The sequence below is a fragment of the Macaca mulatta genome, chromosome 9, assembly GCF_049350105.2.
Source record: "Macaca mulatta isolate MMU2019108-1 chromosome 9, T2T-MMU8v2.0, whole genome shotgun sequence".
Lineage (NCBI taxonomy): Eukaryota > Metazoa > Chordata > Mammalia > Primates > Cercopithecidae > Macaca > Macaca mulatta.
The window spans coordinates 106,530,648-106,551,497 of NC_133414.1; the positions used below are offsets into that span (position 1 = coordinate 106,530,648).

Consider the following 20,850-nt stretch of genomic DNA (forward strand, 5'->3'; position numbering starts at 1 on the left):
AGCAGCATTTTGTGTAACATCTTATTAAACTTTTTTTCTCTACAGGATGAAAACTCCTCTACTAATCTCTGTGTAGAAAATCTTCAGAAAAATAAAGATTCGAATAGTATAATTAAAGATAGATTGTCTCAAACGGTTAGGCAGAATACTAAATTCTTTTTTGACCCAGTCCGGAAGTGTAATGGTCAGCCAGTACCTTTTCAACAACCAAAGCACTTCACGGGAGGAGTGATGCGATGGTACCAAGTAGAAGGCATGGAATGGCTTAGGGTAATGAATTGTAATTTTTAATACAACATATTGGTTTTATTTCTATAGTAGCCTAATAATGTGATGTACCACAAGTGGAGTCATTTCTGTCATGTTTCATTATTATACATTTGTGTGTGAATACCTACTTTCTGATTTCTTTAACCTGAATTTTTAGACGTGGAAATTACCTTGTTATTGACTTCCAACACTTTTATGGCTTTAATAAAGGATTTTCCACAGTGTTGTTATAATTTATGGTGTGAATATATCAGTTTTAACATAATTCTTATCTTTGGGTGTGATTTTTTTTTAAAGAGAAGAAATGAAATATTGTAACCCTGTAGTTGCTTATATCCGAGTTTAAATACAGTATCTATTATTTCATCCAGATGCTTTGGGAAAACGGAATTAATGGCATTTTAGCAGATGAAATGGGATTGGGTAAGACAGTTCAGTGCATTGCTACTATTGCATTGATGATTCAGAGAGGAGTACCAGGACCTTTTCTTGTCTGTGGCCCTTTGTCTACACTTCCTAACTGGATGGCTGAGTTCAAAAGATTTGCACCAGATGTAAGACATGCTTCCTTATGTTAAAATTATAATTTTACATGTTTTTTTATGCTTCGTTGTTGTAGGAATTAAATTGTAGAACTCCTATAATTATATTGGTTCCTGTATAAATATTTTGTCTGATTTGACTTAATCTGTGGAGTACCCTAATTTAAATTTATATAGTATAGGTTTTGGAAATCCCTGACATCTTTCCTAAAATATTTCAGAATGATTTTCATTGCATTGGTTAATTTGATTCAACTGAGACAGACTTAGGTAGAGATTTTATTAAAAATTCTGCTTATTCTTCACTTGATCTTTGCCAAAAGGCTGAGAAGAGAGGAAGAGAGTTTTCTGTTTTTTGTAACTTTTTTTCTATACACGTTACCTTCTGCATTTTTTTTTTTTTTTTGAGATGGAGTCTCTCTTGCCCAGGCTGGAGGACAGGGACGCAATCTTGGTTCACTGTAACCTCTGACTCCCATGTTGAGTCGATTCTTGTGCCTCAGCCACTCGAGTAGCTAGGACTACAAGCATGTGCCACCATACCCAGCTAATTTTATGTTTTTAGTAGAGACGATTTCTTGCTGTGTTGGCCAGGCTGGTCTTGAACTCCTGGCCTGAAGAGATCTGCCCACCTTGGCCTCCCAAAGTGCTGGGATTATAGATGTGAGCCACCGTTACCCCGCACCCAGCCCTTCTGCACATTTTTGCCTTATGAGAAATTCTAGAAGTAGTGTCACCATCTGCCTCATTATATATATATATATATATATAATTTATTTATTTATTTTGAAATGGAGTCTCTCTGTCACCAGGCTGGAGTGTAGTAGCTGGGACTACAGGCGCGCACCAGCACACCTGGCTAATTTTTTGTATTTTAGTCGAGACGGGGTTTCACCATGTTGGCCAGGATAGTCTCGATCTCCTGATCTTGTGATCCACCCACCTTGGCCTCCCAAGTGCTGGGATTATGAGTGTGAGCCACCGCGCCCGGCCTATATGTATTTTATGTATTTATGGGTTTTTGTTGTTGTGTGTGTGTGAGAGAGAGAAAGAGTTTGGCTCTTGTTACCCAGGCTGGAGTGCAATGGCACTATCTCGGCTCACTGCAACCTCTGCCTCCTGGATTCAAGCGATTCTCCTGTCTCAGCCTCCCAAGTAGCTGGGATTACGGGTATGCACCACCACGCCCAGCTAATTTTTTATTTTTAGGAGAGACAGGGTTTCTCCATGTTGGTCAGGCTGGTCTGGAACTCCCGACCTCGGGTGATCTGCCTGCCTCAGCTTCCCAAAGTGCTGGGATTACAGGCATGAGCCATCCCGCCCGGCCCTTGTATTTATTTTTATGACTTTATTATTTTTATTTTTTCTTCAGACAGGATGTTGCTCTGTTGCCCAGGCTGGAGTGCAGTGGCGCCATTCTGGCTCACTGTGGCCTTCACCTCCTAGTCTCATGTGAGCCTGCTATCTCACACCTGAGTAGCTCATGTGAACCTCCCATCTCACTCCACTGGGTGAGTAGCTGGCACTACAGGTGCGTACCACCACACCCAGCTAATTTTTGTATTTTGTGTAGAGATGGGATTTCTCCATGTTGCTCAGGTTGATCTTGAACTACTCGCAGACTTTAGAGATCTGCTTGCCTTGGGTTCCCAGAGTGTTGAGATTAGAGGTGTGAGCCATTGTGCTCGGTCTGACTTTTTTTTTTTTTTTCATTTTTCTCCCATAGTAGTTCAATGATTTGTTAGAATTGCTTGGCTTATTTTGCTATAGAAAAATAGAACTGAAATTTTAAATTATATTTTTTCCCTCAGAATGATTTATATTCTCTAAATAGTCAATTTTTACATTTTGTTCTTAAGTTTGATATAAATCAATATAAAATTTTTCAGATCCCTACAATGTTATATCATGGAACCCAGGAGGAACGTCAAAAATTGGTAAGAAATATTTACAAACGGAAAGGGACTCTGCAAATTCATCCTGTGGTAATCACGTCATTTGAAATAGCCATGAGAGACCGAAATGCGTTACAGGTACAAATGATCTTCATTGGTTTCTTTGTAATACATAAAAGATGTTTTTCTTAATTTATAACACTTTCTTACCATCTGGGAGCATTTGTCTAATTTGTTGTTGAAATTATAGATTATGTTGTGCATATACCTGTAGAATCTGGAGACTTTTATTAACAGAATGATTGAGATGAAGGCCATCATTTGTAACAATATAATTAAAGCTTATGGCAGTTTAACATATGGCTTAGAATCATCCAGAAATAGACCTAATCTCTGAATGTATTACAGATATATTTGTGACAGTTACTTTGAATATACAGAATTTACCTATTGTATTTTAATCAAATAAGAGTATTTGAAGACAAGTTATTTTTAGAGTATCTTATTGGACTATTTGTTAACATTTTCATTTGTTTTCTTGATGTTGTAGCTACTTACTTAAATAATTTCCTGTTAGCATAACACAATTGAAAAATTGTGCCTTCTTCTTTTGTGCCTTCTGTTAATTCATTTATTGATGTTTTGAACTTCTTCCTCAATGCTCTACCTCATTCATTTATAATTCTTGACTGCTTTGTTTTTCCTTTCTCTGGCTGTGTGAGAACCCTCTTAGTGCGGTACCCTGAGGTTTATCTAATTGCTTGGAAATAGGAAAGTACTTAATGGTTTCAACATAAAATTAAAACACATAAGTCGTAAGTGGAATAATTATGACTTGCATAATTATGACGAGTATTGTCAGGTTTTGTGTGTGTGCTGGTAAAACTTTGGAATATGATTTGCAGAAATCTTAGCTCAAGAGTTTAGCAAAGTTGACACGTGTACAGCATTAAAAAGTATTTAAACCAGGCTGAGCTTGAAGGCTCATGCCAGTAATTCCAGCACTTTGGGAGGGTGAGGCGGGCAGATCGCTTGAGGCCAGGAGTTCCAGACCAGCCTGGCCAACATGACAAACCCGTGTCTCTACTAAAAATACAGAAATTAGCTGGGTGTGATGGTGCACATCTGTAATGGCACGAGGATTGCTTGATCCCGGGAGGTGGAGTGCAGTGCGCCACTGCACTCCAGCCCGTGCTACAGTGAGAGTCTGTCTCAAAAAAAAAAAAAAAAAAAATTCAAACCAGCAGTCTGCAACCATTTGGCACCAGGAACTGGTTTTGTGGAAGACAAGTTTTCCATGGACCATGGGTGGGGGATGGTTTCAGAATGATACGAGTGCATTACAATTATTGTGCACTTTATTTTTATTATTACAAAATTGTAATACATAATGAAATAATAGGGCCGGCCGTAATGGCTCATGCCTATAATCCCAGCACTTTGGGAAGCTTAGGTGGGCAAATCACTTGAGGTGAGGAGTTTGAGACCTTCCTGGCCAACATGGTGAAACCACATCTCTACAAAAATACAAAAATTACATGGGCACAGTGGCCCAGCTCCTTGGGAGGCTGAGGCAGGATAATTGCTTGAACCCGGAAGGCAGACATTGCAGTGAGCGGAGATCATGCCTCTGTACTGTAGGCTGGGCAACTGAGTGAGACTGTGTCTCAAAATAATAATAATAATTTTATAACTCACCATAATGTAGAATCAGTGGTAGCCCTGAGCTTGTTTTCCATCTAGGGATGATGGGAGACAATGACAAATCATCCAACATTAGATTTTTATAAGGAGCGCACAACCCAGATCCCTTGGATGTGCAGTTTGCAATAGGGTTCATGCTCCTTTGAGAATATATTGTCTCCTGATCTGACAGGAGATGGAACTCAGGCCATAATGTGAGCAGTAGGGAGTGGCTGTAAATATAAATGAAGCTTCCCTTTGCTGTAAATACACATAAAGCTTCCCTCCCTCACAGGTGCTTACTTCCTCCTGTGTGGCCTGGTTCCTAACATGCCATGGACCCCTACAGGTCTGTGGCCTGGGGGTTGAGGACCCCTGATATAAACCATTTCTTTACAGTAAAAGTAATATATACCAATTTTTTTAAAGGGTAGTGTACAGGAAGATGTAAAAGCACCTGTAATTCTACCTGAGAACTACTACTTTTTTTTTTTTCCTTCCTGTTTTTGAGACGGAGTCTTGCTCTGTCGCCCAGGCTGGAGCGCAGTGGCGCGATCTTGGCTCACTGCAAGCTCTGCCTCCCAGGTTCACGCCATTCTCCTGCCTCAGCCTCCCAAGTAGCTGGGACTACAGGCACCCCCTGCACGCCCGGCTGATTTTTTTGTAATTTTAGTAGAGACGGGGTTTCACCGTGTTAGCCAGGATGTTCTCGATCTCCTGCCCTCGTGATCTGCCCACCTCAGCCTCCCAGAGAACTACTTTATACTCAATAATTATAGCTAACATGTAGGTATAATTTACACATTTGATCATACTATACATTCATTTTTTTTTTGGTCCGAGACAGGGTCTCACTTTGTCACCCAGGCTGGAGTCCTGTGGCACGATCTCAGCTCACTGTAGCCTGAACCTCCTGGGCTCAAGTGATTCTTCTACCTCAGTCTCCTGAGTAGCGGGGACTACAGACGTCTGTCACCACACCTGTTTCTTGTATTTTTTTGTAGGGACAGGGTGTCTCAAGCCATCCACCTGCCTAGGCCTCACAAAGTGCTGGGAGTACAGGTGTGAGCTACTGCTTCCGGCCTGCATTCACTTTTGCAATTTGTGTTTTCTACTCAGTAATATAACATGAAGACCCTTCTAATCTGTTTTCCGTACCCGTCCTGTAATGAAATAGTTAAGCTTCCTTGTCCATTTCATTTGCTAGTGGCTAGAAACTTTCGAGTTTTCCATTTCAGTGAGCTTATGTTATCATTTCAAGGATCTTAGCTTACTCTGAGTGTGAGGTTCCAGGGCTTTTGTTGCTGAGTGCTAGCGGAAGTGACTGAGTTCACTTGCTAATTTGGCTTTCAGATTGCTCATCATTTGTTTCCTTGTTTTTTTTTTCCCTCTCACCCATTATAAAAGGATATATATACATATACATTTTTTTTTTTTTAATTGGAGACAGAGTCTCGCTCTGTTGCCCAGGCTGGAGTGCAGTGGCGCAATCTTGGCTCACTGTAACCTCCGCCTCCCAGGTTCAAGTGATTCTCCTGTCTCAGCCTCCCAAGTAGCTGGGATTACAGGCACTCACCACCACGCGTGGCTATTTTTTGTATTTTTAGTAGAAACGGGGTTTCACCATGTTGGTCAAGCTGGCCTCGATCTCCTAACCTTCTGATTCCCCTGCCTTGGCCTCCCAAAGTGCTGGGATTACAGGCATGAGCCACCATGCCCGGCCCGATTTTTTTTTTTTTTTTGAGACAGTCTCACTCTGTCACCCAGGCTGGAGTGCAGTGGCAGGATCTCGGCTCACTGCAGCCTCCGTCTCCCTGGCTCAAGCAATTCTCCTCCCTCAGCCTCCTGAGTAGCTGGGATTACAGGCATGTGCCACCACGTCCGGCTAATTTTTGTATTTTTAGTAGAAATGGGGTTTAACCAAGTTGGCCAGGCTGGTCTCAAACTCCTGACCTCAGGTAATCTGTCTGCTTCGGCCTCCCAAAGTGCTGGGATTGCAGGCCTGAGCCACTGCGCCCGGCAAAGGATATTTTATATTTTTATCTGGCATTTTTAGATAACTGTCTTACAGTGAGAGATAATTCAGGTTTTCCAGTTTTACCATATTGCCAGGAAAATAAATCTCTTCCTAGTTATTTTAATAAAGAAGACACAATACTATAAACTGTTTTGATTCTTTTGGGATATATAAAGCAAAATGCAAAACATTCTCTATACTCTTTCCTCAATTTCTCAGTCCCATTTTTTAAGGGTACCTATATTTTTCAGATTGTTATTTATATTTCCAGAAATACTTTGTATTTCTGTATGTTAATATAAATTAGATTAATTATAAATTTTCCTGATAAAGATACCTGAGAAATCACAGATATTAAAATGAGAAAGTTAAAACATTTTCATGATAACTTTGTGAAAGTAAATGGGTGACTTTCTGTGAAAATATAAATTGCTTAAATAAAGAAGAGAAAATTCTAGTGCTATTTGATGTTTCAGCACGTATGGAACTAATAAAAACTCAATTTTTAGTAGTCTAGCATAACATTAATATCAAAACTTGGGAAAACATTAGAAAAGAAAGCTACAACTGCGTTGACTAAGGTCTGAATAGGGAAATCTTAAATTCAGAATAGGTGGAGTTCAAGCTTTATTGCGTATTTTAGTAGATAACTCTTCCAGGAACTGAAATTATCAATTTTAGGAATCCTTGTAAGTGGATCAAATGAAAACATGATCATCTCAGTAGTGACTGAAATTACATTTGATAAAATTCAACATCCATCCTTCATAATAGATGTTTTATTTTTAGAATTCTTGTTAGAAAAATTGTGAGATCATTGTTTAAAAATCTTTTTCCTCAATTCATTTTCTAGCATTGCTATTGGAAATACTTAATAGTAGATGAAGGACACAGGATTAAGAATATGAAGTGCCGTCTAATCAGAGAGTTAAAACGATTCAATGCTGATAACAAACTTCTTTTGACTGGTACTCCCTTGCAAAACAATTTATCAGAACTTTGGTCATTGCTAAACTTTTTGTTGCCAGATGTATTTGATGACTTGAAAAGGTGAGTAAGCCAGTTATTTAATGATTTAACCTCAAAAATCTGTGCTGTTAGTTAAAATTACTTTCTTTTCAGTAACTGAATTAAAATGCCAAATATTTGGCAAGTTCTTTTTGGTATAAACTGTATGTTCTACTCCTGTCACAAATTATGTGAGAGCAGATTAAGAAAAGATTATTTAAAACTTACTTGCATTGGTTAAAGGAAGACTGCTGAATGCTACTTTAAGATAATATTTTTATAATAAGGTTCTTTTATGTGTTACCTTTGTAAAACATTTTTTTTTTTTTTTTTTGAGACGGAGTCTCGCTCTGTCGTCCAGGCTGGAGTGCAGTGGCCGGATCTCAGCTCACTGCAAGCTCCGCCTCCCGGGTTCACGCCATTCTCCGGCCTCAGCCTCCCGAGTAGCTGGGACTACAGGTGCCCGCCACCTCGCCCGGCTAGTTTTTTGTATTTCTTAATAGAGACGGGGTTTCACCGTGTTAGCCAGGATGGTTTCGATCTCCTGACCTCGTGATCCGCCCACCTCGGCCTCCCAAAGTGCTGGGATTACAGGCTTGAGCCACCGCGCCCGGCCTGTAAAACATTTTAAGACGGATTTTTCTCATTATATCCTCATGAAACAACCAGGGACAATAGAGTTGTTAAATTATTCCCTATCTCACATAAAAGAAAACCTAGGTGTAGAGTTGTTACAAGGTAAGACTAGTTAGCCCCAGAGCCAAAGTTAAAACTGAGGTCTCCCAATGTAAACATAGTGTTTTAATTCTCGAAACTATGTTTGAATCTTAGCTTATATAATAAAATCAGAAATAAAAGTAGTTTCCAGAAAGTAATTAGTAACTTCAGAATAGAGGAGGAGGTAATGTTAACATAATCTAAAACTGATTACAACGGAAATACAACCTGGGCAAAAAAGGTAATTTATACTTGTTTTGGCATCAGTGAAGGAAGTAAGGTAATTGGATGTGGAAATATAATTTTAAATTATGGGAATTTATTTCAAATCTGGTTACTGAATGGTGTCTCAAGGTAGGCTACCTTATTGTGACTCTAGGCGCTATTATTGAAAGACAAGAATTCCAGGTACTGTGCAGACATACTGAATTACAGTGTCAAGATAGGAGTTGAGAATCTGAGTTTTTTGAACATCTTTCTGGTGATCCAAGTTTGGGAACATCTAGTCTACTGCATAAATGTTACTAGCATTTTCCACAGTTGGATGTAATGTTACCTATTATATATTATTAATCTGCATGCTCATACTTAATTGCTCATTGTAATATATATATATTTAACAGTGGGAAGGAATAAGCATGTATAATATTGTCAAGTTATGTATATGTTGAATTTTAAAATATTGTAGTGGGCCATACTTAAGACTGGTGGAGAAAATCATATGACTTTGGTTTTCAGAGATAGTTCTCACTTTTGTAAAGTAAAATTATAAATATATACCTTAATCTTATTTGATTTTTATACTATTGTATGGTTGTTAATCTATTTATAAATCAGAAAAGTGTTCCCTTTAAGCTCACAGTTCTTGATGGTTCAAAAATCCAATCAATTTATCTTTGTTGTTTGAATGTGTTCTTTTCCATTATAATTTTTAAAAATTGCACCTAAGGATTTGGTGCAACAATACTATGTTTCAGTATCACAGATTATTACTGTAAATAATCATGTATCATGTTGACATAACTGAATTTATGTGGTTAACTTAAACATTTTTCTCTTCCAGCTTTGAGTCTTGGTTTGACATCACTAGTCTTTCTGAAACTGCTGAAGATATTATTGCTAAAGAAAGAGAGCAGAATGTATTGCATATGCTGCACCAGGTTTTCTATGTTTTCTTATTCTGCTTAACCATAGGCTCAATAGAGTATAAAAGGAACTCTGGAGATCACCTGTCTAATCCTTTGTAGTGGAGATTTGAAAAATGAAGGTCCTCCTACATTTAAATGACTCCTTTGTTTTTTCTTCTCTTGAGTTTTATGACAGAACTCAAGTGCTTACCTAAGTTTTGTCCTTTTCAGATAGTATACTCATTTTACCCCAATGGTTACGGAGAAGTTTGTCAAGCACAAAACAGAAATTTGTGGTTTTTATGGAATGGTTTTTATGGAATCCTTGCCAATAATACTTTTACAATTTACATCCTTGCATGACTGCTGTCTCATCTATTTTTATTGCTTTCTGTAATCCCTACCCCATCCTACCTATCTTTAATTTAGAGAAACATTATCTTTCAAAGGTAATCTAGTCACATGAGCCTGAAAAGCTTCTCAGTTGTGGTGTAGCAATTTTATTTGAAGTCTATCATTTTTTCTGATATTAAAGTTTATACATGTTCATGAGAAAAATGTGAAGCAGGAGAGAACTGAAAAGTAAAAATATCACTTCCTCTTAAAATTGTACTTCCTAGCAGTGTATGTGGAATGATTGTGTTGTGTTATATGACAGTCCAGACTCTTTTCTGTCTTTGTGTAAACGTGTGTGTTTTATCTATATTTTATGAAGAAAAAGATTGTAAAAATAAAATTCCTTAAGATATTCTTTTAAACAGTTACCAGAAGATTATTTTCCTTTTACTACATGTAGATTTAAATCAGTGGTTTTTAATAACTGCTTATTATCCCATTGTCCTGTTCTACTATAATTAATTATACCTATATCTTCCTCTTTTCAAAATTTTCTACAATATAAACAAGGTTGTAGTATCTCTACTTAACACTACACCTTTGCCCATTACTGGCTATTTCCTTAGGAAAGAATTCCTAGAATGTATGTGTTAGAATTTACAGATGATGGCTTCTTTGAAGGCAAATTGCCCTCCAGAAAAGATTTATATGACATACGTCCATATGAAAATACTTATTTATTCAAGCTTCATACCAATTTTGAGGTTAGAAGTCCTTTACAGTGTGTTGCAGAGATTAAAAAGGATGATTATTGCTGAATTGAGATGTTTATAGATAGTTCCTTGTGACCATATTCCAACATATGTTGGAATAGTTATTTCTTAATGGTTTATAATAACTATGTTAAAAATAAGTTAATGGTCTGTATGTTGTGAAGAATTTCTTTCCCCTCCTCACTTTTTGGGATAAACTTTGTTTATGGTGTCTTTTTGTGTGTTCATGTGCACAAGTGTGTGTGTTTATATTTAAAATTTTCTTTTTTTCCTGCTGTGACTAGCCAGTGATCGAAATTTCAATGTGCCAATAGTTATAGAAGTTTTTAAATGTCCCAGTATGAATTATTGGGGTAAATGACTTATTTAGGAAGAGATGTGTTTCGACATCACATCCTCATCAGTAGTTAAATCCATATAGTGTAGCAAAGGATTAAGTTTCTCTTCTTAGGAAATTTAATTAGAGAGTCAAGACAATGAATATTTATAGAATTGGTCACTTACAGGTTACCTCACAGAGTATACAGGTAAATAGATATTCCTGAGAAATGATAATCTGCCTTTTGATTGAACATTTGTAGTGCTTGTCGTAGTTGATAATTCACTGGAATTATCCAGTGAATAATTGGAATTGAAGATAACTTCAAATTTCCATTAATACTTCGATATGATAATGGACTTTTATTATATCTATCCAAATTCAACAGTTTATCAAAAATAGGGGCTGTTTTTGAATGTTCTAGCAATAAGAATATTCTGTGCAATACTGTGCTTAAATTTGAGTTGATATTACTTTTATGCTTTGTCCTAATTATGTTTTAATGCATTACTGGAGGAAAAAGTTTTCATTCAAAGTGAATTCAGATTAGTTGGAGATAGTTTTAAATTGCTAGTATATTTTCTTAACTATTTTCTATATGCAAGAATTCTTTCCTTTTTTTAATGCAATGTTTGCATAGAGACGGGGTTTCACCATGTTAGCCAGAATGTTCTCCATCTCCTGACCTCGTGATCCGCCTGCCTCGGCCTCCCAAAGTGCTGGGATTACAGGCGTGAGCCACTGCGCCTGGCCGGAAGTATTTTAACATGTTTATGAAACATTTACATATTTTTCCTGATTTGCCTGTGGGCATATTTGTTTTTGGATTGATGTCTGTAGATAAAACACTGGTAATGTGTTTACTGTCTCTGTCAATAGTCTGGTAATAGTTTGTATAAACATTGCATAGTAAAAAAATTTTTTTTTTACTTTCCATTTAAAGTTATCTAAGCTTGCTACTTTTCTATTTCCGCCCCATATAGAAGGCCAAAAGCAGTATAACTTTTACAAATTATGTATTTAAAATTTTTTATTTTAAAATTGTGTGTACACAGTAAGATATTTTTAAATATAAAAATTTAGAAAATAAAAAGTAAAAAGCAACACTTTCTGTTTTCCTTCTGCACTTACTTTCTTATCTCCAAAATATAACTAATAGATTTTTTTTTTTTTTGGAGACAGAGTTTCACTCTGTGCCCAGGCCTGGAGTGCAGTGGTGCGATGTTGGCTCACTGCAACCTCTGCCTCCCAGGTTCAAGCGATTTTTCCTGCCTCACCCTCCTGAGTAGCTGGGATTACAGGCATGTGCCACCACACCTGGCTAATTTTTTTTGTATTTTTACTGGAGATGAGGTTTCCCCATGTTGGCCAGGCTGGTCTCAAACTTCTGACCTCAAGTGATCTGCCCGCCTCAGCCTCCCAAAGTTCTGGGATTACAGGTGGAGCCACTGCACCTGGCCAACAGATTTTTTTTTTTTTTTTTTTTGGGAGACTCTGACATCCAGGCAGGAGGAGAGTAGTGGTGCCATCGTTGGTCATTAGGTTGGTATCTGCAGCCTCCGACTCGTACTTCTGGGTTCAAGTGATCCTCCTGCCTCACCCTCCTGAGTTGCTGGAACCAAAGGAGCATGCCACCAGGTCCAGCTAATTTTTGGTCGATGGGTCTTGTATAACTCTTACTTGTTTCTGTCTGCTTAGAAAGCTTGTATACTAGGAAAAACATATAAATACTTTTTTTATACATGTGTTTCAGCGGTATGGTGTGCCCCTTCTTCTACATATTTGCCATTTCAGTTAACATCAAACTATAATATTTGTCAGTGGATGTGGTAGAAAAATATCTTGTTATTTCATGTTTTTCTTAAAGACGTGGACATGTTTTATTTTTTTTTATTTTTCTGAGATGGAGTCTCGCTTCGTTGCCCATGCTGGAGTATAGTGGTGTGATCTCAGCTCACTGCAAGCTCCGCCTCCCGAGTTCACGCCGTTCTCCTGCCTCAGCCTCCCAAGTAGCTGGGACTACAGGCGCCCGCCACCACGCCTGGTTAATTTTTTCTATTTTTTAGTAGGAGACGGGGTTTCACCGTGTTACCCAGGATGGTCTCCATCTCCTGACCTTGTGATCCGTCCGCCTCGGCCTCCCAAAGTGCTGGGATTACAGGCGTGAGCCACTGCACCTGGCCGGACATGTTTGTGGGCATATTTATGAAACATTTATGTATTTTTCCTGATTTGCCTGTGGACATATTTGTTTTTGGATTGGTATCTGTAGTTACCAACACTGATGATGTGTTTACTATCTCTGGTAATAGTCTATGATTAGCCCTATACCTGTTGGGTATTTAAATCCAGAGTCCTGAAAATGAGCTTTATTATATATGATTACTATATGTAAACCATTGTTAGTATTTAAAGGCAGGGGTATAAAGAGTATACAATTTTTTATTTTTTATTATTATTACTTTTTTTGAGTTGAAGTCTCTGTCGCCCAGGCTAGAGTGCAGTGCCACGATCTTGGTTCACTGCAACCTCCGTCTCCCAAGTTCAAGCCATTCTCCTGCCTCAGCCTCCGAGTAGCTGGGATTCTGTAATCCCCCCACCACACCTGACTAAATTTTTTGTATTTTTTTTAGTAGAGACCGGATTTCACCATGTTGGCCAGGCTAGTCTCAAACTTCTGACCTCAGGTGATCTGCCCACCTCTGCCTCCTAAACTGCTGAGATTACAGGTGTGAGCTACCGCGGCTGACCTAGAGTATACAATAATTTTAAACAAGTGTTTGTTCTCTTTTAATGACCCAAATATTTTAATAATGGCATAATTGTCTGTTGCTTCTGTGTTCTCTTTATAAATGTGATAATCATTTGTAACCACCTCAGCTAATGAAAGAATAATTTTAAACCTGAAACTTTAGAACTTACAGAAGAAACTTGTATGTCTGCATCACTAGGTCAGCTGGCTTTTTACTGAGTAAAACCTCATTCTATTAAAAAATTTAAGTTTTTTTTAAAGTTTTTAGTTTTTTGGGTACATGGTAGGTATATATATTTATGAGCTATATGTTTTGATATTGATACAGAAATGTAATGCATGATAATCATCTCATGGAGAATGGTGTATCCATCCCCTCAAGCATTTATTATCCTTTTTTAATTTTAATTTTAATTATCCTGGATTAGTGATCCAGTTACACATGATCCAGCTATATACCTTTTTTTTTTTTTTTTTTTTTTTTTTTTTGTAGAGACAGAGTCTTGCTCTGTCACCCAGGCTGGAGTGCAGTGGCACATTCCTGGCTCACTGCAATCTCTGCCTCCCGGGTTCAAACAATTCTCTTGCCTCAGCGTCTTGAGTATCTGGGATTATAGGCACCCACCAGCAAGCCCAGCTAATTTTTGTATTTTTAGTGGAGATGGGCTTTTACCATGTTCACCAGGCTGATCTCAAACTCCTGACCCAGGTGATTCTCCTGCCTCAGCCTCCCAAAGTGCTGGGATTACAAGCGTGAGTCACTGCACCTGGCCTCCAGTTATACTCTTCCTTATATTTTAAAATGTAACAGTTAAATTACTATTGACTGTAGTCACCCTTTTGTGCTACGAAATACTAGGTCTTATTATTTCTACTTTTTGTACTCATTTAAAAAAATTTTTTAAAATTTTTTTCATTTTTGTTTCCCCTTTTGTATGGTGCTGATAAAATCTAATTTTAAAAGTTGTGGGCTATAACTGAAACTTTAACCCTAAGAAATACAAATGCTACCTTTATATTTTTACTTTTAAAATTATTTGAGATAGATTCTTAACAGTTTTTAAGAGAAAAGTAAATTCTGAAATGCTGTGGACAAATACTGTGAGTTTACCATTTGGTCTGGTCTGGGAAAATCTCAAGAAGATATTTTCACCTTTTGAGATTTGATATTACTTATATAGGAAGTCAAAAGATAAGGTAAAGGAGTATATGGGGACAGTATTCCTTGAAAAAATAAGAATGTTTAGTACTCATATTTTTCTGTTCATGTTTTAATTTTAGATTTTAACACCTTTCTTATTGAGAAGACTGAAGTCTGATGTTGCTCTTGAAGTTCCTCCTAAACGAGAAGTAGTTGTTTATGCTCCCCTTTCAAAGAAGCAGGAGATCTTTTATACAGCCATTGTGAACCGTACAATTGCAAACATGTTTGGATCCAGTGAGGTATAGTGGTTTTGAAGTGTATTGTAAAGGAAACTTGACATAAAATTTCTCTTTTTTCCCTTTTTTTTTGAGACAAGATTTTGCTTTGTCACCCAGGCTGGAGTGCAGTGGCACAATCGCTGCTCACTGCAGCCTTTACCTACCTGGCTAATTTTTTTTGTAGAAACTGGCTTTTTGCCATGTTTCCCAGGTTGGTCTCAGACTCCTGGGCTTAAGCAGTCCGCCCACCTTGGCCTCCCAGAGTGCTGGGGTTACTGGTGTTAGCAATTGTGCCTGGCCTAAATTCCAGTTTTAATGGCCCCTTGTTTATTTTCAGGACGTGGGTGAATTTGTATCTGGGGTATAAGGCATAAGGCCAAGTGGCAAAAGTTGTTTCCTAGTATCTGCAGTCCTGCTAAAATGTAAGTGATAATCCTTGTATTAATTACTTTGCAGTCATCTGGAATACTTAATAAAAATTTAGGCCTGGCACAGTGGCTCATGCCGTAATCTCAGCACTTTAGGAGGCCGATGCGGGCAGATCACCTGAGGTCGGGAGTTTGAGACCAGCCTGACCAACATGGAGAAACCCTGTCTCTACTAAAAACACAAAATTAGCTGGGCGTGGTGGCACATACCTGTAATCCCAGCTACTCAGGAAGGCAGAGGCAGGACAATCGCTTGAACCCGGGAGGTGGAGGTTGGAGATGGAGGTTGCGGTGAGCCGAGATTGCACCATTGTACTCCAGCCTGGGCAAGAAGAGCGAAAATCCGTCTCAAAAAAAATAAATAAAATAAAAATTTAGATTTCCGTGCAGATTAACTCTAAACGCTTTCTGGGAATGAACTTGGAAATTCATTTTTAACAAGCACACAGTTATTTGAGAATCCCTGTACTAAGGACTTGGCAACTAGACTAATCTCCAAATATACAGCATCCAAAATCTGAGTTGCTCCAAAATTTGAAACTTTGTGAGTGCTGATACGACACTCAAAGGAAATGCTTATTGGAGCATTTCTGTTTTCCCGTTAGGGATGTTCAACCTGTACAGTTTCCTTGCTGAAGGTTATTGAGAACCAAAAGGATTAATAATCACTTTGATGATTATTATCACCCACCATATTATAGGAGATAGAGGTAGGATGTTATTATCATTTAACTCAAGGAGACCCTTAAGTTTTGTTTAACTGTCCAGATTTTTTATTGTCGACTATGGACCTATAGATTTTCTTTTCAAAATGTTTATTGTCATGCATTTTTAAACAATAGAACCACCAGACTCTCTTCTCCCCCCTTTTTTTTTTGTTTTTCTTTGAGACAGAGTCTTGCTCTGTTGCCCAGGCTGGAGTGTAGTGGCATGATCTTGGCTCACTGCAAGCTCCGCCTCCCGGGTTCACGCCATTCTCTTGCCTCAGCCTCCCAAGTAGCTGGGACTACAGGCACCCGCCACTATGGCTGGCTATGTTTTTCTATTTTTTTAGTAGAGATGGGATTTCACCATGTTAGCCAGGATGGTCTTGATCTCCTGATCCAGGTGATTCACCCGCGTTGGCCTCCCAAAGTGCTGGGATTACAGGCGTGAGCCACCGAGCCCGGCCTCTTCTCTCTTTTTAATAATTAATTATAATTAAAGGAAAGGTCTAGCTATTTACAAATTTGCATTATTTGTCTGTTAATGAGCAATTTCATGCAGTGTTAACCAGTCTGAAGAAATATCCTCTGTAGTGCAAATTTCTGGAGCCGTATTTCATCTTTAAGGTATTGAATCCTTTTGTGTAAGTTCAAAGTAGTTTTATTCGCCCTTCATTTTTCCCTATTGAGATACGAAGGCCCTTCCTCTTACTTTCAGATATTATCGTCCATGTTAAAATTAAACTAATTTCCTACAACATTTGTATTTGTCTATAGATTGTCATTGTGTACATAAAGTATGCCTTATTTTGTTTACATTTAGAACCTAAGGATATAGCTTTATAAACTGGCTTTCCTTTAATTCGTTCCCTTTCAGAAAGAAACAGTTGAGTTAAGCCCTACTGGTCGACCAAAACGACGAACTAGAAAATCAATAAATTACAGCAAAATAGATGACTTCCCTAATGAATTGGAAAAATTGATCAGTCAGATACAGCCAGAGGTGGACCGAGAAAGGTTTGAATTTGAAAATGAATTTAAGTATTCTTTAAACTGGGACCATTTTTTGTGTTTCTCATGTATATGCATTATTTGTTTTGGTAGAACTGTTGTGGAAGTGAATATCCCTGTAGAATCTGAAGTTAATCTGAAGCTGCAGAATATAATGATGCTACTTCGTAAATGTTGCAATCATCCGTATTTGATTGAGTATCCTATAGACCCTGTTACACAAGAGTTTAAGGTGAATACTATTTAATTCTAATTTACTGTTTGGATTTATATTAATTTATATTGGTGGAAAATGTTACTTTGTTTTGATTATAATTATTAAAAATAAGTATGGTGCTATTTGTCATTAAGATTGTAATCCTTCAGTAAGCTAAGACAATCTTCTCTCCGAAATTTCAGAGAACCTTTTCAGGGTTAGAGAAATGGTCACTTTCTATGAGCAATTAGTTTTTTTTATTTTTTTATTTTTTATAGAGACAGGGTCTTGCTGTGTTTCTCAGTCTGGTCTCAAACTCCTGATTTCTCAGGCAGTCCTGCCTCAGCCTCCCAGAGTGCTAGGATTACAGGCAAGAACCACCATGCCTGGCCTCTATGCAACTAATATTTTTATTTACATGTTTTATGTGAACAGCTAATAATTCTAAATTTAGTAATTGATTTGTACTCTGCATATTTACTTGCTATATTTTAGAGAGAGTTGTAATCTTTTCACTGTTTCTTTTATTATTATTATGTGGCTTATCAAAATCAGCCTTGTTGCTCATTACTTAAAGATCAACAGATAGCCATAGAATAAAACTAATTTTTATTTGGAGGTTTTCACATTAAATAAATGAAGTTGCTTTCTTCGGTAGTTGATAGAAAGATAGCATAATATTAATAGAAATCAATTCTTAGTAACCCTCAATAACCCTTGTTTTGAAGTAGTTTACAATAGACTTTTCCACTTCTGGCAATATTGACATTTTGGGCCAGATAATTCTTTCTTAGGAGGTAATGTTCCGTGCACTTAGGACATTTAGCAGCATCCCTGTCTTCTACCCGTTAGATGCCAATAGTATTCACTTTCCTCAGTTATGACAACTAAAAAGTTTGCTGCCACCACCAAATATACCCTGGAGATCGGTGGAGGGCAAAATTGTCCCCATTTGAGAGGTGCACTGCTTTACATCTTTATTAGAGTAAGAAAGAAGACAAAACTTTCCCACTCAGATGGAAGTAGCTCTCTCATGAAGTCATTTCACCAGAAGGTGAAAGAGTGTTTATCCACAGTATTTGGATTACTTATCAGCTCCTGTATTTTCTCTAATTTCTGGTAAGAATTCTAGCAGTAGTTTACCTATACATTTAGTTGGAAATAATTCAATTATAAAGAATAAGCCTGAGTATGTACCCATTAAGTTTGACATAATTGTTCTCTTTCACAACGTCTTGGAGGGAGGAGTGTTGAGGTTAGATCAAAGTTATATTTGTATTTTATTTTGTTTTTGTGAAGTTGCTGGTTTTACGTTCTAGAGTACATCTTTGAGTAATAACTATCTTCTGATTTACAAAGATTGAATAACAGGTCAGTTTTTAAGTTTTTTAAGTGACTTGGCATTGAAAATTGAACTTTCCAAATGGCTTTTGTTTTAACAAAGCAAATGACATTTTTCTCTCAATTTTTTCTCTCTTTGCCCATTTTTAAGATCGATGAAGAATTGGTAACAAATTCTGGGAAATTCTTAATTTTGGATCGAATGCTACCAGAACTAAAAAAAAGAGGTCACAAGGTGATACTTTTGATTGGAATTTTGGATTGTTCAATTATTTTTTTATTAATTGTTATAAATATTAAGATGTTTTATTTCAGGTGCTGCTTTTTTCACAAATGACAAGCATGTTGGACATTTTGATGGATTACTGCCATCTCAGAGATTTCAACTTCAGCAGGCTTGATGGGTCCATGTCTTACTCAGAGAGAGAAAAAAACGTAAGACTACTTATGTCATACATCCCAAACGATTCTTTTATAATTCCTATCTTGATTTCTGAAGTAATATTCTGAATAGACCCACAAATTGATAAAAAGATACAAATGACCAGAAACCCTGTGGTTTTATCAAAAACAAACATTTTGATTTAGTACTAAGAAGTCTTAATTTTTGATTCAAGTATATATATCTTCTGGCACAATCTTAATAATATCCTACTTAACCATCACTGTAAGAATATTGGGATAGTAGGAAATTTTTTGTCTTTTTGCCCTGTTCTTAACTTTCTCTTGTGAAAATATCAACTGTATGGCAAAGTTGAAAAGAAAAAAAGCAACTGTAAATCCGCCTACAATCTGCTGCTAACATTTGACTATACCTTTTTAAAAACACGTTTCCTGTAATAGCAGCGTTGCTGTATCCATTCAACATTTAATCCTGTTTTTTTTGGTGCATTTTAAAATAAATTATAGATGATACTACCCTTTTCTGTAATAACTTCAGCATATTTTATCTTTTGGGGTAAAATTTACATACACTGAAGCAAATAATGTATACATTTGCTGAATCTTTCTGACAAATGGCGTATGTAAATTTATACCTAATCCCTATTAAGATATAGATGTTACCATGAGCCCAGAAAGTTTCCTGTGCCCCCTTCTAGTCAGTTCACCCTCCTAGTCACCCCATGTGTAAAGACAACAACTACAATTTTTTCGTCATTTTTTGATACTAGCTTTTCTTATTTAAACATTGTTGTGATACATGGTTTTTAACAAAATTAAGGTCTCTTTAATATAGGTGCTTGGATGATAAAAGGTAACAGCACAGATTTTGTTAACATAATTGTTTTATAGATCTGAATGATTTGTTTGGCCTCCTTTAACTCTTTAATAGTTGTAACAAAACATTTTTCTCCTTCAGTCTTGTTGGTAGATTTCTTTTAATCTGTTGTATTTACATCCTTTTTGCTTTTAGATGCACAGCTTCAACATGGATCCAGAGGTATTTATCTTCTTAGTGAGTACACGAGCTGGTGGCCTGGGCATTAATCTGACTGCAGCAGATACAGTTATCATTTATGATAGTGATTGGGTAAGTTGGATGTACAGAAAGGAATATGCTGATTATATTTCCATTTAGATTTTTTTTTTTTTTTTTGAAATGGAGTCTCAGTCTGTCGCCCAGGCTGGAGTACAGTGGCATGATCTCGGCTCACTGCGACCTTCACCTCCCGGGTTTAAGTGATTCTCTTTCCTCAGCCTCCCAAGTAGCTGGGACTACAGGTGTGCACCCCCATGCCTGGCTACTTTCTGTGTTTTTAGTAGAGACAGAGTTTTGCCATGTTGGCCAGACTTGTCTCGAGTCCTTATCTCAGGTGATCCGCCCACCTCGGCCTCCCAAAGTGCTGGCATTATAGGCTTGAGTCATCACGCCCAGCCTGCATTCTGAATTTTAAAAGTTTTTTGAGATGGAATTTCGTTCTTCTTGTCCAGGCTGGAGTGCAATGGCGCAGACTCAGCTCACTGCCTGCGCCTCCTGGGTTCAAGTGATTCTCCTGCCTCAGCCTCCCAAGTAGTTGGGATAACAGGTTCCCGCCACCATGCCCAGCTAATTTTTGTATTAGAGATGGGGTTTCACCGTGTTGGCCAGGCTGGTCCCGAACTGACGTCAGGTGATCCACCCTCCTCAGCCTCCCAAAGTGCTGGGATTACCAGCATTACCAGCATGAGCCACCACGCCCAGCCATTCTGAATTTTTAATTTTTAATTGTACATGTTACAAATTTACTTATCTATTTTGAAAAGATACCCATTTTCAGCTAAGAGTTATTTCTTCATAAAGTTTTCTGCATGTTAAAATTGAATTTTTT

The 20,850-nt window shown here is 37.5% G+C and overlaps 1 protein-coding gene across 8 annotated transcripts in view; it reads left to right on the forward strand.

Annotated features, from left to right (window-relative positions):
- HELLS (helicase, lymphoid specific) overlaps positions 1-20,850 on the forward strand; it is a 66,237-nt gene that overhangs the window by 27,302 nt on the left and 18,085 nt on the right. For 3 of the 8 annotated variants that reach the window (XM_077945118.1, XM_077945114.1, NM_001261757.1), the window contains 11 exon segments: positions 46-270; positions 642-824; positions 2,702-2,845; positions 7,261-7,457; positions 9,196-9,292; positions 14,721-14,882; positions 16,871-17,010; positions 17,098-17,236; positions 18,693-18,776; positions 18,857-18,976; positions 19,956-20,072. In XM_077945118.1, the coding sequence (XP_077801244.1) occupies positions 46-270; positions 642-824; positions 2,702-2,845; positions 7,261-7,457; positions 9,196-9,292; positions 14,721-14,882; positions 16,871-17,010; positions 17,098-17,236; positions 18,693-18,776; positions 18,857-18,976; positions 19,956-20,072 (1,608 nt within the window). 8 annotated transcript variants of the gene reach the window in all.